General features: G+C 52.9%; 1 protein-coding gene across 1 annotated transcript in view; it reads left to right on the top strand.

Annotated features, from left to right (window-relative positions):
- Positions 1 to 27,930, top strand: part of AGPAT3 (1-acylglycerol-3-phosphate O-acyltransferase 3) — a 91,768-nt gene that overhangs the window by 58,316 nt on the left and 5,522 nt on the right. Inside the window, exons 3-8 of the mRNA XM_061193849.1 lie at positions 8,587 to 8,813; positions 17,689 to 17,858; positions 18,444 to 18,605; positions 19,526 to 19,679; positions 20,151 to 20,253; positions 24,690 to 24,765. Coding sequence (XP_061049832.1) covers positions 8,636 to 8,813; positions 17,689 to 17,858; positions 18,444 to 18,605; positions 19,526 to 19,679; positions 20,151 to 20,253; positions 24,690 to 24,765 — 843 coding nt within the window. The 5' untranslated portion in view covers positions 8,587 to 8,635. The remainder of the gene's footprint in view (positions 1 to 8,586; positions 8,814 to 17,688; positions 17,859 to 18,443; positions 18,606 to 19,525; positions 19,680 to 20,150; positions 20,254 to 24,689; positions 24,766 to 27,930) is intronic.

The following is a 27,930-nucleotide window of genomic DNA, read 5'->3' as shown; positions in this document are numbered from 1 at the left end:
CACTGTGTCTTCTGTTTTTGTGTGTTCACGTGGAGGTGTGCCCGCTGGGCCACACTCTCTGGTGGCCTGGACATACAACAGGGCTCTGTGTCCTCATCGTTCTGGTCACCAAGGGCTTGGATCGTGAGTTTGCACCCCTCTTGCTTTAGAGGAAATCCCTAGTCCTGGACTTCCAATTTTACCCCTTTCTACCTGCTAGAGAGGAACAATGGAGCAACCCAGGAAGCCATGCATTGAAGATGGCAGGGCTCCTGGCAGCCTGGGCCCCAGATGACCACGGGGGGGGGCGGAGCTGCCAGGCTGCGTCTTCAGTGCATGGCTTCCTAGGTTGCTCCATTGTCCCAAATAACCATCTGGGGCCAGCGACCTGGATCTGTTAAGTCAGAAAGAAATAAACTTCTCTATTGTCTTAGTGCCTCCTAATTACTTCAGGTAGAACTAGTTATTGAACATTATTAGAATGTTGACTTCTGACATCGTATTAATTTCATCCTGTTCAACATTACTGTAAGCCTTTACTGTTTGTAGTGGCACTTTGGTTACAGTGGACTCTCTTGGGTCTATACAGTACCAACCCACCAGCTGCAAGCAGGGATGATTTTACTCCTCCTTTTCAGTTTTTAGGCTCATGAGGTTGGACCAGCAACACATGATTATTAGCAAAGGAATGTCATATTTTTCAGCCTTATTGAAAGACAAGGTGGTCCCTGTAAGTGAATTTACCCAAGAACTGAAGCCAACCCCTTTAAACCTCAAAAACAGGATTGTGTTGGTCTAATCTAAAATTTTCGTTAGACTCATGAAAATCCTTCTCTGTCCCTCGGCCGCCATCAGTGCCGCGGTGAGTGGCGCAGCCCCCCTTGCGTGGGGGCGAGGTCAGGGTGGACAACAATTGCTGCATTATGTTCTCATTCGTGATGTCATCATGGGGCCACTGGGTCTGCAAGCTGCCCCAGCCCTGGATGTCCTCCAGGTGGTGCTGTCTCCAGTCGCGGGCTTGCCTCTGCCCTCGTGCTGCTGTCAGCAGGATGCCTGCCTCCAGCGCCCGCCGCCCCCTCTTTTCTCGTCTGGCACTTCAGCTTGGCTGTGGGCCAGGAGGACACCCAGTCCCACACGTCCCAGCTGTGTTGACAGCAAGAGTGAGGAAGAGCCCATCTAGGAGCTAAGGAGTCCCTGTGAGTGACGTGTCTGCGTCCCTGATACCCAGACTGGCTGCTCAGAAAGCGATGGGGGTTTATTCCCATTCTTGGTTATGTTCTGAACAGTAGACGTTGCCACCTAAATTATCTTAAGATACTTTAAAAATATTAGAGATAATGTTATCTCTCTACTGTCCTTTGTTTCCAGTAGTCAGTCTTGTTCATAGACTTTTTCTCCGGTATTTCCTGACTCGGAAACAACAGAACTGTTCACACGCAAAACAAAAACCTAGGGCTTGCCCCCAGTTTGCCCCCCATGCAGCCAGCCAGCATGGCCTTTCTGTTCTGCTGCCTCATAGCAGACCACGTCTGCTCTGTTTACTGCACATATAGGCACTCAAATATGGGACAGATGGATGGGTGGGTGGATGGATGGATAGGTGGATGGATGGGTGGATGGATGGGTAGATGGGTGGATGGATGTGTGGGTGGGTGGGTGGATGGGTAGGTGGATGTATGGATGGGTGGATGGATGGATGGATGGATGGATGGATGGATGGGTGGGTAGATGGGTGGGTGGAAGGATGGATGGGTGGATGGATGGATAGGTGGATGGAGATGGATGGGTGGGTAGATGGGTGGGTGGAAGGATGGATGGGTGGATGGATGGATGGGATGGGTGGATGGGTGGGTGGATGGATAGGTGGATGGTTGGATGGATGGATGGATGGGATGGGTGGATGGGTGGGTGGATGGATAGGTGGATGGTTGGATGGATGGATGGATGGATGGGTGGGTAGATGGGTGGGTGGAAGGATGGATGGGTGGATGGATGGATGGGATGGGTGGATGGGTGGGTGGATGGGTGAGTGGATGGATGGATGGGATGGGTGGGTGGGTGTGTGGATGGATGGATGGATGGATGGGTGGGTGGGTGGATGGATGGGTAGATGGGTGGGTGGAAGGATGGATGGGTGGACGGATGGATGGGATGGGTGGATGGGTGGGTGGATGGGTGAGTGGATGGATGGATGGGATGGGTGGGTGGGTGGGTGGGTGGATGGATGGATGGATGGATGGGTGGGTGGGTGGATGGGTGGGTGGGTGGGTGGGTAGATGGGACAAAGGAAGGAAGAAGGGAAGGTAACAGCCTTGGTTCTCCTTCATTATGGACTTTGAATTTGGATCACATATAACTAAACCGTTCTTTTAATCCTATAATCCAGACTTCCTATCTAGAACATCAAAAATGAGGCACTTTTGGCGTGTTTAATGTCTTCTCCCTTCACCAGCCACTGTGCTCAGGGTCAGACCTACTCAGGAGAGACTGCCCCGACAGGGCAGGGTGAGGCTGCCAGGCTTTGACCTCAGCTCTGAGAGGTAGTTGGCCCAGAGTGGTTTTCAGCGGCGATGCCTTCTCCCTGGATCTCAGGAACAGGGCAGCAGGTCAGCTGAAGTGGCATCCCCCAGAGCTGGCCAGTTCCTGCCCCAGTGGAGAGCCAGAGCACTGGCTGTTTCAGGCTGGGGGTGCAGTTTCCGATCAGGCGCTACTCCCCCAGCTGTAAGATTAGACCGCGTTGGCAGAGGCTGGAGGGACTGACGTGGGCCCTGTGTGTCAATGGAATAGCGGTCTTCCTCGTGCAGAGAGAGCCATTCACCTTCCCTGCATGGAGCAAGGAAGCACTCTGATGGGCCCTCGACTACAACTTTGGTTTCTGTGGAAAGGCTTTGTTGGAAAGATGGGGGTTTGGGCAAAGATGGGGGTGTGCCTGGTAAGGAGATCTGAAGACCGTGCCATCTGATGGGCTAGTTCTTGAGGAAGAGGGACAAAGGGACCAGTGCCGGTCCTATGGGCATCTGGGGGTGGGCCCTGAGGCAGGTGCAGGGGACGTGAGCAGGGTGAGGCTGGGCCAGGGTCCCCGGCAGACCCCGGGCCTCCTGGGCAGCAGGACGTGGGAAGGGGCCTGTGCACGCCCAGAATTACGGGATCTGGGAACAAGGCCTGCATACTTCTAAGAGCTGTGTTCCTCTGCTCGGGGGCCCTGACACACACCGCAGGCTGCGGGCTTAAACAGCAGACATCGATTCTCCCTGTCCTGGAGGCTGGAAGACCGAGGCCAGGGTGTCAGAGGCTGTGAAGGAAGAAGCTGCGTGTAGAGACCGCCTCCACCCTGTGTCCTCACGTGGTCATCCCTCTGCACGTCTGTGTCCTAATCTCTTCTTATAAGGCTGCCAGTCAGATTGGATTAGGGCCCACCCTAGTGCCCCCGTTTAACTTGATTTCCTTTGTTGAGACCATATTTCCAAACACAGCCACACGCTGGGGTGCTGGCGGTAGGACCCCAACATACCCTTGTGAGGGGACACAATTCACTCGTAACAAGAGGTGCCAAGGTCGGGGCTGCCAGTGGCGGCGGCAGAGCCCAGCAGCGGGCCGGGCCCTTGGCGGGATAGTGGTGAGCCCGTCCAGGCGCTCCTGGCTCCCAGGTCTCCCCTTCACCACCCTGAGCCCCGAGCAACGTGGCCACGGGAACTAGCTTGGAACTAGCAGCCAAAGCCCTGGAGGGACAGTGTCAGATCCACGAGGGTCCTGCTTCTGGGGCGGGGGAGCGGGCAGTGCTGGAGCTGGGGGGAGGGTCTGGTCTGGCTCCCGGCCCTTCCTGCCCCACCGGGGCTCTGACAGCTCCCGAGAGGCCCTGGTCGGTGTCTCTCAGGGGACGCGTGTCGTGTTGCAGCTCCGGGAGCCTTACTCACCTGCCCTGGAACTGTGGGCAGCGCGGCTCTGCCGAGTGCCTGGCCCCTCCCCCTCCCCCGGCCGGCCTCTGTTCTGTGCCCCTTGTCCCCAAGTGGCAGCGCCACCCTCTGTCTCCCCTTTGGGGAGGGTGAGTGCACCTCGTCCCCTGCCCCGAGAAGGTGGGGTCCCGGCAGCTTGTACGGGGCCACAATACCCTTAGGACCGGGCTGTGCAGGTGCCAAGCTTCTGGAATGACCTAAACTCTTACCTAATGACGGGACTTGGGCTCAGGTTTCCTTGCCATCTCAGCAACAGCATCTGAGTATTAATGAAAAGGGGCCGATGTCTTATATTTTAAAACAAAACTTTGTGGAATAATAGCGGTTATCTTGGGGGTGTCGGGGGATGGATGGATACCAATTATGCCTCATAATTTCTACCTTAGGTGCATTCTTTTATTCTAGGACATATCACGTGTCTTCTAAAAGCTTACACCAACGTCAGTGGAAGAGCTGCGTGTTGCTGCAGTTTTGAAGCATCTCATTTGTGTCGTGAGGTTAAGTGCATCACACAGGCAGGGGTGGTCCCTACAGCATCCATTACAGGGGAGTGGTTACGGATCAGGACAAGCTCTGCCCACTTAGCGCTCAGGATGTGAGAGTTAGGCGGGAGGAGGCCTTGACGGAAACTGGGGTCAGAGGTGGTTAGGGGTGGATATCAACTCAAACGTCTCCCTTCAGATTGGGGGGTGAGCCCAGCAGGCTGAACTTTTGCCTTCAGACACCTAGGGGCGCTGCCTTCACCAAGCTGTGGCAGGAAGGGGACAAGGGGCAGTGCCCCTGGTGGGTGCAGCCAGGAGCCTCCAGCGTCACCCTGAGCATGAATTAGTCTCAAGGAAGCAGAGCCAGACTGGGGGGTATCTACAGGACAGCTGTCCCGGGCTCTTCCAGTGGGGTGGGAGCGTGAGTGTGTTAGGTCAGAGAACAGGGGCGTGTGATCAAACGCCACACTGGCCCTTGACCGGGGCCTGGACGGAACGAAGTGACACAGGCCATTTTGGGGACCACAGATGGGATATTCGGTAATATGCTCACGTCAGTGTTAAATTTCTCAGATGTGATCATGGCTTTGTGGTCAACCAAATGCCCAGATTCTAAGGTGACATAGGCGGAACTGCTTAGGAGTGGATTTTCATCCAATATTCCAGAAGAAGTTTTTAAACTTAAATTTAGCCTATGCACAAGAAATGTAAAAATTAAATTTAAATATTCATACATATTTTTGTTACATAATGTTAGGTTAAGATGATTGGTAAAAGACTCTCAGTCATAATAAAGTGTATTACAATGAGATCCTGTAGAGGACGTACAATGGAAATACAAATTCAAAGAGAAAAGGGAATGAATTTCCTGACTTTTAAAGAAAAGCTTGCTTTCATGTATTTTGAAAATGGATGGTGACGTGGCTATCACATCACTGTGGCATTTAGAGCCCATTTTCTACATTTAAAAGTATAAAGTCCCTGACTTATGATGATTCAGATTATGGTTTTTTGACTTTACGATACATGTTCAGTGAAAACCATCCTTCGAATTGTGAATTTTAACCTTCTCCCAGGCTGGCAACACGCGGTGGGATCCTCCCGCTGATGCTGGGCAGTGGTGGCTACAGCCCCGCCAGCCCCGCCAGCCCCGCCAGCCCCGCCATCACGAGGGTGAACAACCGGTACACTGACGACCATGCTGGACCCAGAGAGCCATTCTGTTTTTCACTTTCAGCACAGTATTCCATCAGTTACAGGAGATATTCACTTTACTATAAAATAGGCTTTGTGTCAGATGATTTTGCCCAACTATAGGATACTGTGAGTGTTCCGAGCACGTTTAAGGTGGGCAAGGCTCAGCTTTGATGTTTGGGAAGTTAGGTGTATTAAATATATTTCAACTTAACAAGATATTTTCAACTTACGATGGGTTTATTGGGATGTAACCCCACTGTAAGTTAAGGAAGATCTGTATGTTTAAAAGTAAAAGTTCACAGTATGACAGAATTTATGCCCCTTGCATATTTAAACTTGGGTTTAAAAATGTAGAAATCAACTTAGAATTGTCTGATGAGATATATATATATATATATTTTTTTTTTTTTTTAATGTTTTCAAGGGCTACACACAAGCCAGTGCTCTTGGGGGCTGCCGAGTCGATGCTTCCCTGCTTGACAGTCTGCAGGCCTTGGGGGAGAGCCGGGGAGGGTGTGGGCTGAGTGGGGAGCAGGGTGTCTTCTGCGGGGGCGGGGGGGGCTGACCAGCCCCCCCCACTGTCATTGAAGGTCCTCCAAGTTAGCACGTGTGACTGACGTGTTATCAAGACTGTCAGGCCCAGCTGCGTCAGAGGTGGTAGGCAGAGAGGCAGCGATGTCCAAGCAGATGGCGGGCACTGGTGCTCCTGTGGCGGGGGCAGGGGGGAGGGGCCTGGACTGCAGCTGCTGACGTGCCTTAGGACGGGGTCTGGCCCACAGGGAGCGAGGACCGCAGACCCACATCTGGGCACTGGGGACAGACTGGCAACTAGGGAGGACAGCCGACTGCAGCCAGGAGCCCTGGCCAGGCTCACCTCCAAGCGGGGCTGGGGGACCGTTCCCGATGGGGGTGCAGCTCTCTGGGGTCTCTGGGGATGGACTTCCTCGACCAGAGATTCAGGAGATAGACCAGGGACTGGCGCGTGTTAGATTCCCGAGTGAAGGCCTGTGTCCGCACAGAGGCTCACTGGGGAAAGTGCGGGGCCAGAGGCTGCACACCTGCTGCCGTCGGCAGGTGAACAGGTGAGCGGACAGACTGGAGACCGCCCTGCCATCAGAGGCTGGACTGCAGCCAGGCAGGGCCCACGGGCAGATCCCGTGCGGTCCTCTTTATGTGAACCTCTAGCAAAGGAAGATTGATCCAGTGTCAGAAAGCCCAGAGGGGCTGCCAGGGGCTGGGGGGGCGTGGACTAGGGGGTTGACAGAGCTGCTCTGTCTTGATTGGGCAGCAGTCTGACAGGTGCCCTCACACTGCGCAGTGTGAGTGATCCTCTGTGAAGCTGATTCTCCAGCAGGTCTGGCACGGACCTGGGGAACCTGCTTTGAACAGCATCACAGCTGATGGGCCGGTCTTTGAGCCGGCTTTCGGGGACCCTGGTTATTGTGGCCCACACGGTTATTGTGCCTGACCCAGGGTGGCGGGGTGGGGAACAGCCTGATCTCCTGGGGCCGGGGGTGCAGGGAGCCTGCCGGGTGGCAGGTGCGGGCCCAGATGCCGGGCGGCAGCGTCAGGTCTGGTCAAAGCCGTTACCTCTGGTCCCAGAAGGCAGCTGGCCTCAGGCCTGGCCTGGCTGATGTGGGAGCCTGTGCGTTACAGAGGGGTCCCCGCCTACGGGGGCACGGACGCGGGTCTCCCTGCTGGGATTGGAGTCCGGCCCTCCTGCTTTGCGCTGTGTGGCCCTGAACAAGTCACAAAGCCTCTGCGCTTCCTTTGCTTGCCCGTCACATAGGGGCAGTGACGACGTCCCCCGGGGTTCGTGCGAGTTTAGGAGAGGGTGGCAGGAAGTGTGTGCAGCGCCGCACGTGTGTCCTCTCGGGGCCTCTCGGGGTCAGAGCTTTGGACACGAAGGCTGGGGGCTGGGGCCTCTCGGGGGCTGCGGGCATCAGAAGGCCTGCCCGGGCCTGCCCGGCCCTGGGGGCTCCCACACCTGGCGCCAGGCCTCGGCTCCTTCCCTGTCCTCCCGGGCATCTTCCCCACGTGGCTGCTGGCTTATCGGCCCCCCCCCACGCCCCTCACGCAGCCACTCGGGGCCAAGGGCGGACGGAGGGTGTCCTCTGGAGTCACGTGGCCTCATGTCTGGCACAGCAGCCAGGCCCTTGTGCCCCGGTGTGCCCAGCGTGGCCACCCTGGAGGCCTCTGGAACCCACTCCACCCGCATCGCGGAGAGCACGGGGCTCGTCTCTGGAGGACCCAGCCGCGGTCGAGGCAGGCAGCCACCAGGCTGTGGCACGGCTGGCTCTGAGAGTGCCGGGGCTCCGCCACAGCCGTGTGCTTGCTTCTGTCCACACGAGATCCCAGGGCAGCTCGCGGAACAAGTACAGCCATGAAATGCGAGCCTCCGGCTTCATCTCTGAAACCAAGAAACCAGTGTTGAAGGGAAGCGGGAGAAGCTGGCTGAGTCCCGGGGGGTCACCGCTTCTGCGTTAGAGACCAAAACAAAAGCCTTTCAGCTAAAAAAGGGTACAGCAGCTTGGGAGTTAAAAGACAGTAGTTGAAATGTTTTTATAGAGATTGAGTGTGCAGTTTTGATCTTTTAAGTAAGATGCTAAAAAAAGAAAAGAAAAATTACCCATCATGCCTTTACCTAGAGATACTCACTATTAATATTTGTGTGCATTTCTTCTAGTCTTTTCTTTCTTCCTTTCTTTTATGCATGTGTGTATATGTTGCGTGGTATGTAATGTGTGTGTGTGGTGTGTGTGCATGTTGTGGGTGACGCCTGTGTGCACGATGTGTCAGCTCCCCCGTCCGCCCCGTACGTACGTCGCTCTCGGGAGGCAAGGGCCTGAGGACGCCGTGGGGGGTAGCTGCAGATCTGGGCTCTGGCGTGAGCGCCGTGGACCCCTCCTCCGCCCGCAGCCCCTCACCCCTGGGGTCCCTGGCGCCCCACCTGACCGCCGGCCCCGTCTTTGCAGGACGGCCGTTCTCACTGAAGGGCCCTGCACTCGCTACTGAACTGTGGCCATGGGCCTGCTTGCCTTCCTGAAGACCCAGTTCGTCGTGCACCTCCTCATCGGCTTCGTCTTCGTGGTGAGCGGGCTGATCATCAACTCCGTCCAGCTCTGCACACTAGTCCTCTGGCCCGTGAACAAGCAGCTGTACCGCCGGCTGAACTGCCGCCTCGCATACTCGCTCTGGAGCCGTGAGTACCACCCGCATGTGCACGGCGGGGATCGGGGGGCCGCGGACAGTCAGGACGGCGACCTTTCTGCTGGATGATCCCAGGCAAACCAGTGCAGGGCCCCTGGGGGTGAACGCCTGTGGTGGTGAGATAAGACGCAATGGGCTGGCTCTCGCTCCCCGGCAGGAACTGGGGGCTGCTCCTGGCCAGTAGATGTAGAGGGGGCAGGGTTTGGACCGAGCTCTTCACTGGGCTGAACCACGTGACGTCCCAACCCCTGAGCCTCTGGACCCACAGAGGTGGCAGTTCCACATGGTCTCACACGGTACTCTGGATATTTGAAAACGAGCAATGATAAAGTCAGTTCACCATGACCAAGCCCTAACAGCTGCCACCAGGACGTGGCCAGTCTTGGGTCACCAGACCCCCAGTCACCCTAGCACCAGAGTACAGTGAAGCTACCCTCGGGGGGCCTGTCATCACGTGTAAATGTTGCGGTATCCCTCTGCGAAAGGCAAGGACTCTCACCCGTCCCTTAATTAAATGTATGTGTTTAGGCATGTACAGGTGTTACCGATACGCCCTTGTGATGTGTGTGCATTTGTACGAATAGAATCAGTCTTCACCCATCAGCTGGACAGAGACTTAGAAGCTGCTGACGGGGGGCGGTGGGGGGGCCGCTCGCCCTGCAGGTTGGGGTCACGGGGCACACCTTTGGACGGCAGTTTGCCAGTAGCAATGGACAACTTAAACGGTTCCATTTTTTGACCTAAATATTCCACCAAATAAGAATGTAACCTAGAAAGATACCTGCAACAGTACATATGTGTGCAGATATTCTCATGTTACCACTTTTATATTAGCACAGGACTAATATAAAAATGAGCAGCCTGGGGCTTCCCTGGCGGCGCAGTGGTTGAGAATCTGCCTGCTAATGCAGGGGACACGGGTTCGAGCCCTGGTCTGGGAAGATCCCACATGCCGCGGAGCAACTAGGCCCGTGAGCCACAACTACTGAGCCTGTGCTCTAGAGCCTGTGCTCCGCAACAAGAGAGGCCGCGATAGTGAGAGGCCCGCGCACCGCGATGAAGAGTGGCCCCCACTTGCCACAACTAGAGAAAGCCCTCGCACAGAAACGAAGACCCAACAGAGCCAAAAAAAAAATTAATTAATTAATTAATTGATTAAAAAAAAAAAGAGCAGCCTAAATGCCCATTAATGGAAGCTAACTGTGGTGTGTCCCACACGGCCACTAAGAACAACAGGGACAATCTCTCTTTCCTGATAGAGAACCAAGTTCAAGGTACATTTTTAAGTGAAAACGGAAGCTATAAAACAAAGCACAGAGGGTGCTTTGCATTTATTTACTTTTAAAAGACACGTGTGTGACGTGTCTGCACTTGTGTGTGGCCACCCCTGCTTGGAGAAAGCTGAAGGGTGAACAGAAAACGTAACTACCCCGGGAGTGAAGGAAGGCGGGGACTCTTATGTTTATTTCATACTGTGTGCTGTTTACACTTCTTAGCATAAGAACACGTTTCTTTTACAATGAAGAGAAAATAATAGACATGTTACTTCCTGTGGGAAGTGGTGAGTCTGCGTGCCTGTCCCTGTGACCCCTCCCAGTGCGGGAGCAGGAAGAGGGCAGCTAAGCAGGCCGTGGGAGTGTCCACGCCCAGGTGTATGTGCCCCACACAAGGGGCGGCAGCCCCGCCCGTGCTTCCAGCCATAAATAGTTTAAACTGCAATAAATAGCATAAACTGCGATAGTTTCAGTTCCCAGGTGGTTTTTTCCTAAATAAAAGGCCACCTTTGTGTGTGTGTGAGAAGGAGAATTAGAAATCCTATCATATAGGACATACAGGTGAGTTATTTACGAGTATCACCGTGGGAGATGAGTACATACCTAAAGGGCAAATGCCAACTAGATGAAAATCATAGACTCCACCTCCGGCAGTATTCTGAAGTTAAAACACTACAAAACAGCCAAACTCTGGATAAAGCCAGCTTTTTAATGCATTGCTGTGTTCATAGTAAGTAAAGGAAATCCCTCAGCCTCGCCCCCACCCCTTCACAGAAGAGGGCACTAAGATGGGGTGTCAGCACTGCTTCCCAGGGGCCCTCGCCTTAGCAGCTGCAGGAGAGGGACTGAGTCTAAACCAGGATCCTGAGGATTCGCTGAAGTGAGCAGGTTAGCAGTGCCCATGGGGTCAGCAGAGGCAAATGGAAATGTGCTCTCGGGAGTGTCTCTGATTCAGGCCTGAAGAATCACACAGATTGAGACAAATCATATATGAGCTCAGAGTCAAAGAACAACAAACATACAACAACAGATGTAGACAAAAGACTACCCAAAGTCACCAGGTTGGAAAAAAAAACCAAGTAGAACTTCTATGAATAAAAATTGTAATTATAATATTTTTTAAAAGTAAAAGCTTAGTGAATGAATGTTACATCAGATTAGATACAGCTAATGAGAGAGTGAGTGAACTGGACATTACTATGAAGAAATCGTCCCGATTGCAGTAGAATGACAAGATCAAAAATATAAAATAGGAGTTAAAAGATGTAAGGGGAGAGTGAAAGTCTGTGAAACAGGTCTTGGACTCCTGTCCCCGAGGAAAGAATAAGCAGAAGCACCATTGGAGGAAATGATGGCTGAGAATTTTCCCAAACGGATGAAAAACAAGATTCTGTAGCTCTAGGAAGCAAATGTATACGAAGCAGGGTATGTAAACAGAAATTCACACTTAGACCCATCACAGAGAAATCACAAACCACCAGAGACAAAAAGAAGATCTTAAAAACGCCCAGAAAAGAAAGCTAGAACACCTACAAAGATTGACAGACTCCCAGCTGACTCGGCAGAACGTATGTAATCCGAGCCAGAGGCAGTGGGCTGTCTCCAGCCTCAGCCTAGAACTCTACATCCAGCAAAGTGACCTTTCAGGAATGAGAATGAGATAAAACAGCCTGAGGGGAACAAAAAGTGAGCATATCGTTACCTGAAATTTTTTTAAAGCATATTCTTTAGTAAGAACAAAAGCCATCAAAAAAGTAGGGTCTGAGTTACCAGAAAGACTGGTGGACTGAGAAATTGGTAAGTAGGTAAATCTAAACAGTCATATAAAATAATAACGATGCCCAACCCGCGTGGCTGAGAGCAGACAGGACCAGCGGCAGGCAGTCTGTCAATCAGGAGTGGGGACCAAAGTTAGGACACCATCATTCTTGTATTTGTCAGGAAGACAGCAGAGATCTTTCCTTAAGACTTTGTTAACTAAGTATAGGGTAGAAAACAGAAATCAAACATAACTTCTAAACTATTTGAAAAAGATGGATTAAAAAACCAAAGACAAATTCATTTTTTAAGGCAAGAAAGTATAAAAAAGCATAAAAATAAGAAAACTTGAGATTTATGTAAAATCCCCCAATATTTGGAAGGAACACAGGTGCCCACTGAACCCACATGCTGTGAGAGTTACCCCCAGGACCCAGTGAATTTGGGGAGCTTCTCCACTTGTTTATTTCTTAAATACACGAGCAGGAGTCCTTCCCGGATTTGAGCTGGTGAAACCTTTCCCCGATTCCGTGGGCATGTGGGGTGAGCGAGAGTCACACGAATGTGTAGACCAGCGGTCCCCAACCTTTTTGGCACCAGAGGCCGGTTTCGTGGACGACAGTTTTTCCGCGGACGGAGGGCGGTAATGCAAGCGATGGGGTTTGCTAGCGGGCCAGCTGCTCACCTCATGCTGGGCGGCCCGGTTCCTAACAGGTCGAGGACCGGTACCGGTTTGCGGCCCGGGGGTTGGGGACCCCTGGTGTAGACGACCCTGAACCACTGCTTTATTTTCAACTCTGCGAGCATCCCTGTGTTCATTCTGTGATGCCAGGTGTCTTTTGCTGTCCCCCTGAGCCCAGGGTGACTCTGTCGTCCTCAGGCCCGAGGAGTCTTTGTGCTGTGTTAAGGGCACAGATGTGGAACCAGACAGCCTGGCTGGGGCCCTGGCTCCCTGCTGACCTCAGCCAAGGTTCTAACCCTTCTCGTCTGTGAAACAGAGACGGTACCTCTCAGCTGGACCATCACGATTAAATTAACGCATAGGGTGTGCGTACAACAGTGCAATACACGATTACTATTAGTAGGCAAGTTTGAATTTTTCAAAAAATCATTCGTTGAAATGTGCAGAGCATGGCTTGCTCATGTGTGTAAGGGCAAGCATATGTTTGAATGAAGGAAATCACAAAAAGAGTCCTCATTCAAAATATTCTCCAAATTGACCGTGAGCAGATTCACGGCATCAGCCCTGGCCGCGTATGTAGCGATCTACGACCTATGATCTACGAGAGACTGATGTGACTGGAAATGGGCTGAGCAGCCCACCGGGCCGTGCTGGCAGCTGGTGGAACAGAGCTGCCTTGACACGCCGCTTTCCTGCAGGCAACCCTCTGCTGGACCCACTCTCCGGGCGGGGAGCGGGGTAAAACGCCTGCAGGGGCTGCCTGTGTTGTCTTCAGTTCATTCCTGCCCACTCACCCGCCCCACCTGGGCCAGACCTCTCGCGCTGGACCAGAAATGCCCAGCTCCCAAGTGCTGCCAGGGGAGGGTGTGTGGCCAGGGGAAGGCACCCCGCCCGCACCCCGTGCGCACTTTCTCCCCTGCATCCTGGCTGCTGGCCGGAGCTCCCGCCCATAGAAGCCTGCCGTGTGGCGAGGAGGCCGTGTACCCGTGCCGGCCGCCCGGGGATGAGCGCACAGTCCCACGCAGTGGTCCTCGTGTGCCTGGACGGTGCCGCGGGGTCGCAGCTCCGGCGTCCTTTCCACCTGTGCGTGGCCAGCGGATGTGGTCCGTCCCCCACAGGTGGCAGCTCTGAGCCCGCGCTGTGGTGTCCAGCAGCGTGATTTGCAGGTCATCCTGGGAGGCAGTCGTGGAAACAAGGGGCCTTTAGATGCGGCGTCGGCACCCACGTGAGTGAGGCACGTGTTGTCAGGCCTAAGTGAAGAAATGACTTTGAAGGTAGCTTTTTTAGCAAATTCCGTGTCTGGGGGCGGTCTGAGACTCGCACCCCTCCTCGCTTCGTCCAGGGCTTCCTCCATCACCCACGGGGCGGCCGGGAGGGAGAGCCGGGTTCACTGGGGTCCTGGGCACCCCCGCGGGCTCTGCATCCTCCCCAGAGGGCGGCTGAGGTCCCTGCTCCTCGGACGAGGGGCCCGCGGGTCGGAGCAGCCCATCCAGGCCGCCACCCTCCCTGCCGGGTGAGTTTTACATCAGCGGGTTGAGGCTGTATTGATTCCTCTCAGACTCGTGGCAAGAAAGCATAGCAGGATTTCCCCATCAAAGAGACGGCCACACCTCAGTGTTCACTGCGGCATCGGTCACAGTAGCCAAGACGTGGAAACAACGTCCGTGTCCATCAGCAGACGGACAGACGGGCAAAATGTGGTCTATACGTGCAAAAGAATATTATTCAGCCTTTAGAAAGGAAATCCTGCCGTACGTGACAACATGGGTGAACTTGGAGGACAAGATGTGGAGCCAGTCACAGAAGGACAAACTGCACTTGTCCTTCTTATATGAGGGGCCTAACGTAATCGAGCTCAAGGAAGCGGAGGAGAGAACGGGGGCTGCCGCGGGCTGGGGGAGGGGAAGGGGCGAGCGCTGTCAGATGGGTGTGTAGCGTCGGTTACGCATGGTGAGTAAGTCCTAGAGCCCCGCAGTTACCAGTACTGTGCTGTCCACTCAGAATCTGTGAGGAGGGTAGGCCTCAAGTTAAATGTCCTCACTACAGGCTTCCCTGGTGGCGCAGTGGTTAGGAATCCTCCTGCCAACGCAGGGGACACGGGTTCGAGCCCTGGTCCGGGAAGATCCCACATGCCTCGGAGCAACTAAGCCCGTGCGCCGCAACTACTGAGCCTGCGCTCTAGAGCCCGCGAGCCACAACTACTGAGCCTGTGAGCCACAACTACTGAAGCCCGTGCGCCTAGAGCCCGTGCTCCGCAGCAAGAGAAGCAACTGCAATGAGAAGCCCGCGCACCGCAACGAAGAGTAGTCCCTGCTCGCCTCAACTAGAGAAAGCCTGTGTGCAGCAACAAAGACCCAATGCAGCCAAAAATAAATAAATAAAATAAATGTCCTGACTACAATACTGAATAAACCCTTCCTTGTTCCCAAGCAAATTGCTTCAGAAGCAACGGTCTCGGCCACAGGCTCCTACTTGACCAGCTGACACATGGAGGTTTGCCCAGGCCTCCGTCATCGAGAAAGGAGCAGGCCATCGCCGAGCTGCACGCGGGTCTGTCTCAGCCCTGGTCCCCGCCGCCTGGGTGGGATGGTTGGCAAGCCCCCAGCAGCTGCCTGTGCTTCCAGATGGACAGGTCAGCCTAACCTTGGGCCTCTTTATTTCTTTTTTCTTTTTCTTTTAATATTTATTTACTGGGCTGTGCCGGGTCTTAGTTGCGGCATGTGGGATCTAGTTCCCTGACCAGGGATCGAAGCCGGGCCCCCTGCATTGGGAGCGCAGAGTCTTAACCGCTGGAGCACCCAGAAAGTCCCTGTTTCCTTCTGCTTTGTAATTCTTAAACAGCTATTAGGGGGTGAAATTCACCCATTTAAAGCATGCAGTCCAGCGGTTTTAGTGTATTCATAGAGTCATGTGCCCATCAGCACAGTCTAATCGTAGAGCATTTTCACCCCATAAAGGAGCGGTCACCCCCCCCATTCTGCCCCCTCCCCAGCCCCTGGCAGTCACTATTCTACCTCCTGTCTCGGTGGCTTTGCCTCTTCTGCACGTTTCATGCAAATGGAACCATGCAGTGTGGTCGTCGTGTCTGACTCCTTTCACTCAGAGCTCGTCTACACTGTAGTGCGTGTGAGGCCCACGCCCCCGCGTCACTGAAAGAAGTCACCCTGTATGGATACGCACTGTCTGTTCATGCATCAGTTGATGCACATTTGGGTTGCTTCCCCTTTGCGGCTTTGTGCATAACGCTGCCATGAACATCCGTGTTCAAGTTTTCGCACAGACATCTGTCCTCATTTCTCTTGGGCATTTACCTAGTGGTGGAATTGCTGGGTCCTCTGGTTTCTCTGGAACATAGTTTTCCAATGTGGCTGCACCTTTTACGTCCCCACCGGCAGCGTCAGGGGTCCTAGGTACCCTGTCCTCACCAGCACTTGCTATTTATTGTCTGTCTGTTAGATGACAGCGTCCTGGTGAGTGTGACGAGGTTGCCTCGCTGTGGCTTTGGCCTGCACTTCCCTGATGACTGGTGATGCTGAGCATCTACGTGTGTGCTTGCTGGCCGTCTGTAAATCGTCTTTGGAGAACGTCTGTTCAGGGCCTCTTGTCTTTCCATTCCTTGGGTCTTTCTTCGTGCCTTGAATGCTGGCTGGAAGTGGCCAGGCTAACGGGTTCATCCCGGGGGGGGGGGCAGTTTTCCTCTGTTGACCGGGCCTGCGTCCCCTCAGGGCCCCCTCTGGTCCCTTGATGAAGCTTATGGCGAGCATGTCCTGGAGCTGACCTCTCTACGACCCCTCCTCTGACTGCCCCGAGGGTAGGAGGGACCGCGGTTTGTGGTTCGAGAGCGTTCAGGTGTTACCTGAGAGTCGGCCTTCCGTCCAGTCCCCACCTTGTGTAGAAAAGGAAGTTGAGACGCCAGCACGTGGGGTGGAGCCGTGTGTCCCCCCACTTCCACGTGGGCTGGTGGGGACACTAAGTGGAAGGAGAAACCAGGCCCCGTGCCGAGTCCCATCCAGTCCCCCACAGCCCTGTGAGGAAGCCACTACTGTCTCCTGTCAGCAGGGAAACCGAGGCCCAGGCAGTCAGGCTCAGAGCCCACTGTCTAAGCGCTGGGCTGTCCTGCCCCATCAGCCTTCCCTGGCCTCCCTCCCCAAGGGCCTGTCTCCGGGAAACCGATGGCTTGGTGTCCAGCAAACAAAGGACAGGCTGTCTGGTGGGCGTCCTGAGCCTGGGAGCCATGCTTCCTGGTCTGAGGCCACCGTCCTCGGGCGCCTGGCCGTGGTGGGTGTGATGCTGGCTGGCTGTGGGCCTGCAGCCTCCCCTTCCTGCTCTCCTGGGGATGGAACGCGTGCTATCCCGTCAGTCCACAGCACCTGTGAGACCTGCAGTCGGACATGACGATAAAGGTATCCACCTAAACTCTTGTAAAGAGTAATGTGGGTAAGAGTAACAGTGCTTAACATACATAAACTGAGGACCCCTTTGTAGCCCGATGAGGACCCTAGTCTATTTGTCTATTTCTGTGTTTTTAAGCTTCCTCTGAAACTTTCCACAGAGCCCCGGGCTCAGTGTGTTGGGCTGAGATGGGAACTCCACCACTTTTTATCTGTGCTTTGGGAATAATAATAGCACTAACTCGAGTCGCCTGAGGAGTAGATGACGTAACGTATGTAATTTACATAGCAGAGCACGTGGTATACTGTCGGTATTCAATAACTTGTAGTTGTTGATAATAATAGTAATATAATGATGATGGTGTATTCTCTTAATAAGCGAATGCTTTGCTCACCATGCCATCCTATGGGATATTTGATTTTTAAGAAAAGCGAAGATCTGATTTTTAAGAAAAAATATTTTAAATTAAGTCCTTTAGATATGTTGGTCAGAAAAACATCCACCTAAAGTGGGTTCCCTCCTCCATCTCTTCTGCTTTCATTTGACTTCTCCCCTGACTTTTGCTTAGAGAAGCGTAATTAAAATTTTAGAAAACTTAATTTTAAACATAAACATAAACCATCAAAACTCATTTCTAGCCGAAAATCCGAGTCGGGCTGGTACCGTACAAGCCCTGCCCACGTCAGGGAGCAGGGAGGGAGGGCCCGGCCCGGAGTGCAGTGGTCTGCACCTCGCCGACGTCCCTCCCTGTGTGTCCTCAGAGCTGGTCATGCTTCTGGAGTGGTGGTCATGCACGGAGTGCACCTTGTTCACCGACCAGGCCACAGTGGACCACTTCGGGAAGGAGCATGTGGTCATCATCCTCAATCACAACTTCGAAATCGACTTCCTCTGTGGGTGGACCATGTGTGAGCGCTTTGGCGTGCTGGGGGTGAGCGATGTGGGGTTCCTGGGAGGGAGTGGGGTGCGAGACGTGGGGGTTGCAGGAGGGTGGGGTAAGTGACGTGGGGTCCCAGGGAGGTGCTGGCATGGCTCCCTGGGGTCTGGCCTTCCCTCTGGGCTTAGCCCCTGGTCCCTCCAAGCTAGGAGTCCGAGCATGGCTGACTGCAGGGCACCTGGGACCGCAGGCTGCCCCCAACTGCCCCAGGGCTTGCTCATGAGACCAGGTGTTACTGCGTTTCCTCTCAAATCCTTCCTCCCCCGGTTGGCTCAGCTGCCTCAGATGAGACAGAATGAGGGGTCCCCTGCGGTGGAAGCGCAGTGCATGGTGGCCCTGGCATCTTCCTCGGGGAGCCCCGGGCCTGGCGGCCAGCGCAACCTCTACGTCCTTGGCTCCCCTCCTGCCCGCCTGCCCGCCTGCCCGCGGTTTCCCCATCTGGCGGCGCCTGCACTCTGGGTCCATGCTTATCCAGGGCGTCACACTCAGAGGCAGGGGCATTTAGTTGATTCCCCTGCGGGGACGTGCCCTCGGGGACCTTGTGGTCCTGATGCGCCAGCTGCTCTGCCCTCCCCCCAGAGTTCCAAAGTCCTGGCTAAAAGGGAGCTGCTTTATGTACCCCTCATCGGCTGGACGTGGTACTTCCTGGAGATCGTGTTCTGCAAACGGAAATGGGAGGAAGACCGGGATGCCGTCATCAAAGGGCTGAGGCGCCTGGCCGGCTACCCCGAATATGTGTGGGTGAGTGAGGGGTGAAGCCACACGGACTGTGTTGTCTTGAGTCTCAGGGGCGCAGCCCGAGTTCTCAGTGGTGAGCCGGCAAGAGCCTCTGAGCACCAAGGAAGCTGTCTGAGGCGGGCCGGGGCCCCGCCCCTCTGAGCCTGCAGGCTTGGGAACCCCTCTTGGACCACTTGCTCCCACCTGCCCCAGGTGGGACCCGCCACGCCAGGGGCACCGCCGCCCCGCACACCCGGCCCCACTCAGAGGAGAGCCTGCTCGGCTGAGCCGGGGCTCCCTGGAGACGTTAGCGGGCCGTCTGCCCAGCGCCCAGGCTGTTCTGCCGAGTCAGGGCTCAGGACAAGCCCTCGTGAGCTATAGTTCTGTGGGTCCACGTGGACTTCAGTTGCTAGAAGGTTTGCGCTGCACTTAAAACAGCCACCCTTCAAGGGCAGGGCAGGGCCCTGGGGTGGGGCTCTGGTGGTCCTTTCTGAGCCCCTGGATGGAATTTGATGGACAGCCATCTGAAATGATCGGTATCGATCAGTTTGCATATCAGTTCCGGTCTCTGACGGCAGTTCTTTGAGAACTGGCTACTTACTTATTTGGTGTTTTTAACTCATCAAGGCAAAGGGATAGAAGACTTTGTTTTCCACTCGCCATCGGAAGGCTGCTGCCTAGGGACACCTTGTCTCACTCTCTCCGGGAAGTGTCTTTCCATTCCCTGAGAATAGGTGCAGGGCTGTCGCTGTCTGTGAAGGAGTTGTGTGCGGAGTGTGATTGCGGCATCTCTGGTCATGCCCCTCACTGGTCGCTGGGGGGCGTCATTTCCACAAGACTTTGCCACCAGGCGGGGGGCACGTGCAGGGGCGATGAGGAGCCTGTGGGGCTCCAGTCCCGGTCGCCAGCACCGCACTGACCTCCGTCCCCTGTCTGTGTCTTAGTTTCTCCTGTACTGCGAGGGCACGCGCTTCACGGAGAAGAAGCACCGGGTCAGCATGGAGGTGGCCGCCTCCAAGGGGCTGCCCGTCCTCAAGTACCACCTGCTGCCTCGGACCAAGGGCTTCACCACCGCGGTCCAGTGCCTCCGTGGGACAGGTAAGAGCCACCCGCTGGGACTGTCTCCAGCCCGGGCTCCGAGCAAAGCAAGACGTGAAATCAGTGATTTGCCAAAAACCAGATCAGTGAGTTCCGTGTAAAATACAGGATGCCAGTGGCGTTAAAGGGAGAACTGGGTACTCGGATTTACATGTTGTAAGATTCTCGTATCATTTTTTGAGGTGATAAAATACTAGTTAATGGAAAACAACGAAAATGATAATAAAAAAGGTATATAACTGAAAACCTTATAAAGGAAAAAATATATATCCAATTAATCCAAAAGGAAGGCAAGATGAAAGGGACAAAGAACAGGATGGATAGGAAACGGTGGCTTTAAACACAAACGTGCCAGTAAGTACAGTAGATGTGAATCAACTAAATGCCCCAGCAATCCAGGTAAAGAGCCGCGGGGGACCCTGCTGCGGGGTGTCATCTAGCACCTGCCACCCTCTGCCCCTCTCCCTCCAGTCGCAGCTGTCTACGACGTCACACTGAACTTCCGAGGAAACAAGAACCCGTCTTTGCTGGGGATCCTCTACGGGAAGAAGTACGAGGCGGACATGTGTGTGAGGTGAGTGGGCAGGTGCCCACAGGGGTGGGGCCGGCAGGTGGGCGGGACTGGGGCCGGCTCCTCCCACCTCCTGGAGGTGGCCGGCATTCCACCCTCCAGAGCCGGCACACGGTGGGGACAATACAGAGCAAAGGAGTGGGTGCGACTTACAGGAGGAATGTTCCAGAAGCTCCAAGGGAGGCGTGACCCCTCCCACTGGAGGGAGCAGAGGCTTTTTGGAGGAGGCTTCTGAGCTAAAACTTGGACAGCAAGTAGGACTTTCATAGACAGGAGAAGGACAAGCTGTCCCCGTCTGAGTGGGACGCACACGTGTCCCCCTTTTCATGGTGTACAGCCACGCAGACCACCTGGGAGAGAAGGTGGGGTCAGGGCCACGTGCTGGGCTTCGGGCTCCTGGCTGCCCGGTCTGAGCTGGGAGGTTCCACCCCAGCCAGCCTCCACCCCATTGGCTCAGAGGCAGCCCCGCCCGCACTGGTTAACGCAGGGCAGCTCTGGATGGCCGCCGCGGGACCCCCGAGGATCCCCCAGAAGCGAAACTCAGCCCGAGGAGGGGCCCCATATGGCCCTTAAAATGTCCCCAGGTTATCAGAAACTATTCCCGTTGGTCTGTGCAGTGAGCATTTATTGCGTGTCTGCTGTATGCACAGGAACGGGGTAGAGGGATCAGAGAGAAGGGAGCTTCTGAAAGGATTCACTGCTGCAGAGGCAGAAACGTGCTCGGTGGGCGGGGCAGCTCCCAGGGCCCATCCCAAGCCTTGCCCTGGGGCCGGGGATGCAGAAACGTGCTCGGCGGGCGGGCGGGGCTCCAGGCGCCACTCTGGGAGCAGAGGAAGGGAAATGACAAAGTGACCGTCTTTCTCTCCAGTTTGTTGGGCCATAATGGGAGAGGCCACCTGCACCCTGTCCTCCCACCTCCGCGGAAGCCCTTGCAGCTGGCTCTGCCCCCTCCCCGCCCCCCCACGGTGCTGACCTTTCACCCCCGGATAGAAACCCGCATCTCTCTGAGCTGATCAGTGCAGGGTCTCCGTCCCGCGGAACCTTACGCCTGACGCTGCACTGCTTATGGCGTGACTTTTTGCTGGCACTGGTGGCTTTGGCCCAGAGGGGCAGGGATCTCAGGGTCAGAGGGGAACAGAATCCCTTTTGGGGTCCATCCCGAGTGACTCGTGGTCTTGGTGAAATGTCCAGACGTCCAGGGCCACTGGCAGAGCCTGAGGCTTCACTGGGAGAGCGGGCTCCATGTCTGTAACACAAGATCAAGGTCAGGGACTAGGGCTGTGGCCGGAGGTCGCCTGTCGCTCCACCACGCTCTGATGGTCCATGTTCCTCTGCCTCGTGAAGAGAAGATAATCCACCCAAAAGTCTTTTTACCTTAAAGCACAGCCTGGGGGCTGCTCTATTCATTAAGTGGTGTTCTGACCTGATTCTAGCTCCAGGCCTAATTCCAGGCAGGCCTTCCAGGTCCGTGTGTTGTCTGGATCATCCTGTTTGAACTCGCCAGTCTCCTGTTTCACTCACATGTGCCCAGAAAGGCAGGACGTTCCTGTGTGTATAAACCACATAGCCCCGTCTCTGTGTCAGCCCCATGTCGGCCACTGACCACCACCGACTTGGTCAGTCTGACCCAAGGAGGCTCTGACCGGCCCTCTTCATGTTAGTCTTGAGAGCTTGAGCCAGGACAAGTTTAAAAAAAAATACCACTCAGTTCTCCTGCCCCAGTGTAGGAAGTTTCCAGGAATAATTTTGTGAAGATAAACCGGAAGCTGGGTGGCTTTTTCCCTCTGAAGTTCACAGAGGACTAGCTCTAAGTCGCTGTAGGGTCTCGTATTCCATCCCGGGATCAAGGGAGAGCCCAGGACCCTTGCCCTTAGCTCTCTAGAACCCCTGGCCGGGGGCTGACCACTGGTGGCCAACAGGGAATGGGTGATCTTTCTGGGGCCCTGGATGGTCCCGGACATCTTCACGGGAGCCCTCAGAGGCAGATCCTGCTCTGGTCCCTGGGTAGGAGGGCTCTGGCAGCCTTAGCCGCCTGAGATCAGAGCTGGTAGGTGGCAGAGCCGGGGGAGCCCGCCTGGTCCAGCTGCAGGCCGGTGCTCACACCACCCTCCAGGCTATACCGCCCTCCACGCGGGCACTCACCTCCGGCTGGAGAGGAGTGGTGCTTTAATCTGCTCATTTTCCCCTTCGTTGCAGAAAATGTGAGGCTATATTTCACCCAATCATATTTTAATAAATGTATTCTTAGAATTTCTAAAAGTTTCAACTTATTGCTTTGTATTACCAAACGGGTGTCTTGAGTAAAAGCAATGTCCCAGTGAGTCCAAAACATCCCTGTGATCACAGAAGACAGGTCCCTGCGACCCAGTGCAGTTGTGCCTCATTTCCCCGGGGGCCTGAGACTGGGCATGGCCAGGGCCTTGGGGATGGTGGCCTGAGGCTCTCCTGTGTCCATGCTGGCAGTTGGGGCCAGCGTCCTCAAAGTGGAGTCAACCCCAGAGTTGTATTTATGTTTTATCTCATCATTTAAAATTCTTATTTTATATATTTTGTCCTGCATATAACAGACATACAACAGAACCTGTATGTGGTAATGTGAAATTAGGGGAGAACAGTCACGTGAGTTTGACACTTTTGGCCGTCATCTCTCTGTGGACAGACCCCTTCCAACTTCCTTTCCTTCCTGAGACGGCACCTGTGTCAAACCCTTCAAGCGCTACTTCTCACCGTGTACTCCTGGAGGTCCCCAGCACCTTTCGGGTCCACAGAGTTAAACCGTTTTGTTTACTAGGAGGTTCTAAGTCTTCTTCTCTCCTCTGAGCGTACAGCGGAGATTCCCAGAGGCTGCGTGACATGTGGCCCAGCATCGCTCGGATGTCTGGTTGCGTGTGTGCTTGTAAAACTGGGAAGTTTTACAAGATGGATGGTAAAGATGGATCGGTATAACCCACAAAAACCAAAGTCCTCAACTTTTAGAGACAAGAAGGTAGGGCTTTGGGCTTTTTGGTGGCGCAGTGGTTAAGAATCCGCCTGCCAATGCAGAGGACATGGGTTTGAGCCCTGGTCCGGGAAGATCCCACATGCCGCAGAGCAACTAAGCCCGTGTGCCACAAGTACTGAGCCTGTGCTCTAGAGCCCGTGAGGCACAACTACTGAGCCCGTGTGCCACAACTACTGAGCTTGTGCTCTAGAGCCCACGAGCCACAACTACTGAGCCCGTGTGCCACAAATACTGAGCCCGTGTGCCACAACTACTGAGCCTGTGCGCCACAACTACTGAGCCTGTGCTCTAGAGCCCGTGAGCCACAACTACTGAGTCCGTGCACCACAACTACTGAGGCTGTGCTCTAGAGCCCACATGCCACAACTACTGAGCCCTGCACCACAACTACTGAGCCTGCGCTCTAGATCCCGCGTGCCACAACTACTGAAGCCCGCGTGCCTAGAGCCCGTGCTCCGCAACAAGAGAAGCCACCGCAATGAAAAGTACCACACCGAAGAGTAGCCCCCGCTTGCCGCAACTAGAGAAAGGCCGTGCGCAGCAACGAAGACCCAACGCAGCCAAAAATAAATAAAAATAAATTTATTAAAAAAACCAAAAAAACCCCAAAAGGTTGAGATCCCTAAAAACATGGAGATTTGCCTCTGGCCGTGGACTTTTCTCCTGGCTCCGCTCTCACTCTGGCCCCTCTGAGGTGGGCAGCCAGCCCCCGGGATGACCGCGGTCCCTTGTTAAATTACCGTTGCTCACACGTGCGCTCAGCGGCCCCTCCTGGCGATCCCGAGGTACTACAGTTGCCGTAGAAAGCGGTCCTTGCCCTGCGTGTGTTACCGGGTAGACACCTCCCCTCCTGGGGCTGGTAATTCAGCTGGTGATAGGGCTTGTACAGAAGTCAGTGTCACAGCTGGTGATAGGGCTTGTACAGAAGTCAGTGTCATCATTGAAGCCAGCCGTTTGTTAATTGAGATTAAAGTTTCGAAATCTCCACTGCTTTTCATATTTGAAGCAAATGGATTTCATTTGTGAAACACAAACTCTTCTTTGCCTCATAAAAGACACTCTCAGCCATGGTCACTCCCAAAGAACAAACTATTAAGAAAGACCAAAACTGCTTAATGAACGGTCAGTTTTCCCAGTGGAGCTGGGGGTGCGATCTGCTCCGCTGACTGCTCCTGGGTGTTCCCGGGCAAGGCTTCCGCGCTCCCGGGCACGTGAAGCACCTCCCGGCCCCTCCGTGGTTCCCTGCAGTCCCACTGGGCATAGCGGAATGCCCGAGAAGTTACTTTGATGTGTGTGTGTTTTTAGAAATTGAGAGTCAGATTTGAATAGAAAAGGCAGGGCTGACAAGTAACCCTGATGCATAATGATTTATTTTTCCCCTTTTCAGTTTGATGTCATCTGGTAATTCACTTTGCTTTCAATCTTCTTAATAAAACAGGAGATTTCCTCTGGAAGAGATCCCGCTGGATGAAAAGGAAGCGGCTCAGTGGCTTCATAAACTGTACCAGGAGAAGGTAAAGGCGCTCAGCTCTCCCCACACCCACCCTCCTCTCAGGGTCTCACGAAGAGGTTTCAAAGGGGCAGCTAACAGGGCAGGCAGGTAGCACACTGGCTTCCTCTGGAGACAGGAGTGCTGTGCCACTCTCAGATTCTTCTTTCCAGTCCTCTTCTTCGTCTTTCATTTTCCCTAACTTTTGAGGAATTAACAAACTAGAGAAAAGTGTAATGGATATCATAATGCTTGTATAACCATTGGCAATAACATTTTATCACATTTGTTTCATTTTTTCATGGAAAAGAAATTATAGACATATAACACGCATTACGTATGTGTGTATGTGTATATATGTGATTTAATAAGTAAGGCACAATATAGATGATGTGACAGGCTTCTTATGATGACCCCACCCGGTCCCTCCTCCATCCCCCCAACATGCCTCACCCCGACTTTATACTGTGTATATAAAGTTTATTTTATACACGCAAACAAACAGGACACTAGGTTATCATCTTCAGCAATAGGGGAGGCTTGGATAATCAGAAAATCCTTCTAGTATAAAACACATATCCTTTTAGATGCATTGACAAGTGCTGAAGAAAGTAAGGGCAATCTCTAGGGAGCAAAAGAGGAGGTGGGACTGAAATCCAGGTGGGAATGCTGCGAGCTGAAGCTCGTGTAGTTTGCTGGTCCACCCAACCTGAAGTCTTGAGTTTTAATGCCTACATGGAAGCAGAGAACAAAGATTTGACCTCACTTGGGGCTGGAAGTTGGAACTAAAGACCCTAATGAAGCTGGGACCCTCCGGGAGTTTTGCCCTCAAGTGGTTAAACTGGAAAATGTAACTGCCAGCATAGGAAGTGACTTTGAAGTTGCCTTTCCCCCTTGGTCTCTAAACGTCCCCCTGGTAATTCATAATCACAACACTGTCCTCAAACAGGTGTGGGGATTGAAGTTATACTAACAGCATAGTTCAAGAAGAACTAAGCCAAAATATCAGCATAAAAAGTGGTTCTAGGTGAATCTCTCTAGAGACCCTGAGAAAAGCACATGTAAAACTAGAAGAACACGACTCCAAACCTAAGCTGCCCGAGATTTCTTCAGAAAAATTCTGCTGGAGATGCACTCATAACCAAAATCCACGATGGGCAAGTACAACAGACAAACAGAAAAATTAAACCCTCCCGAAACTTCAGCTAATGGAACTACCAGGCAGAGACTCAAATCAGTATGTTTGAAATGACTAAGCAAAAAAGAAGGGATTGAAAACAAAAGAACAAGACCTATTAAAAAATGAGACAGATTTGAGAAAAACCAAGTAAAATGTATAGGCATGAGAAATCTACTAACTGACAGCAAAATCTTAGTTAACAGATTAGATAGCAGATTAGATACAGCTGAAGAGACAATTAGTAAGCTGGCAGGTTTTGAGGACATTACTCAGAATGCAGCACAGAGGAAGTGAAAATGTAAAAAGGAAGTTTAAAAGATCCAGAGGATAAACAGAGGTCCAGAATGTAACAATTAGAAAGTCCAGAGGAGAAGGTGGGAAGAATGGTGAAGAGCAGTTGTCAGAGATAACCGTAAAACTTCTAGAGTTGATGAACGTGGGTTTCATCAGCTTCAGGAAACCCAAGTCTGGAATAGGATAGATAAAAAGAATGTATATAATGTACATATACGTGTGTACACATATGCACACATATACATTATTACAAACATACACAAGATAGAGTAAACCCAGAGAGAGAACAAAGAAAATAAAAATAGCATAAATTATTTAAGCACAAAGCAAAGCTACAAAAGAGTGAATCTACTGCACCAAAAGCTTTTCTTTAAAAATATTAATAAAATAGAAAGCCTTGGGCAAGACTGACCAATTAAAAAAGAGTGCCGGCATTAAGGGGAATAAAAACGGTGACACAACCAAAGAGCAAGGAGTGAAAATAGTATGAGAGCAATATGACAACTTGATGCTCCTACATTTGAAAACTTGGATGAAATGTGTGATTTCCAAGAACAATAAAACTCTCCAGAAGAAAAAGAAACCTAAATAAAAAGGAATAGAGTGTGTGTGCATCACATGGTGGATGGGCAGAAAGACATTGTATACACGAGGCTGCAAAAGAGAATGTATCTCTGGATCAGGGTCAAGTTTTAAAAGTTTGAAGGGACTTCCCTGGTGGTCCAATGGTTAAGAATCCACCTTCCAATGCTGGGGACGCAGGTCCGATCCCTGGTCGGGGAACTAAGATCCCACATACTGCGGGGCAACTAAGCCCATGTGCTGCAACTACTGAGCCCACGGAGCTCTGGAGCACATGAGCCACAACTAGAGAGAAGCCTGCGCACCACAACGAAAGATCCCACGTGTCACAGCTAAGACCCGATGCAGCCAAATAAATAAATAAATAAATATTAAAAAAAAAAGTTTGAAACTCTTACAAAGAGTGACATTTGCAAGCAACAGTATTTGTTTAGCAGGAAATGAGAAATAACCTAAAAGTGCATTATTAGGAAGTAGATACATTATGTATGTGTATTCATTTAACTGTGATTCAGTTAAAATGAATGAACTGCATATGAGCAATCTAAATGAATCTTGAGAAAGTAGGTGTAAAAAAAGCAGCTTGCAATAGGCGTATAGTGTGATGCTATTCACAGAAAATCACAAAGCACAGGCGCAGTACCGTGCATTATCGTAGAGGTACCCGAGCACAGGAGTGCAGGTGTAAGCCCTTCCTGGGGATGGAGACCACCAGCTGAAGTGTGATGACTCCTGGCGGGGATGGGACCACAGGCCTTGTCTTCATCTCTAAGGGTTACTTTCTAAAACAACCTGATGCAAATACAGCAAGTGACAGGTTTTGACATAACTGATTTATTTGGGTATTTTCTACTATTTGCTATGTTTTTCCGTACTATTGAAACATACACATTTTTTATCGCTTTTCATGTCACTTACACTGTAGTTTGCATCAGGGACCACACTGTGTGTCACGTTGTCCCATTTATTCTGGTTTTAGTGACCATTGTTTGTTACATCTGCAGCGTTGACACAGATTTAATTCGCCCCTTTAGATGCCACGTGTGTTTCCCATGTGATGACGCCCCGTTTTGGCTAGTCGTCGTCCTACCGTGAACAGTTATGAACTTTCTGCTGTTCCCCGTGCGGCAGGGC

Source organism: Eubalaena glacialis, chromosome 6, assembly GCF_028564815.1.
Source record: "Eubalaena glacialis isolate mEubGla1 chromosome 6, mEubGla1.1.hap2.+ XY, whole genome shotgun sequence".
Taxonomy (NCBI): domain Eukaryota; kingdom Metazoa; phylum Chordata; class Mammalia; order Artiodactyla; family Balaenidae; genus Eubalaena; species Eubalaena glacialis.
Note: the sequence above shows the minus strand (reverse complement) of the source record. Positions and strands in the feature narration are given on the sequence as shown.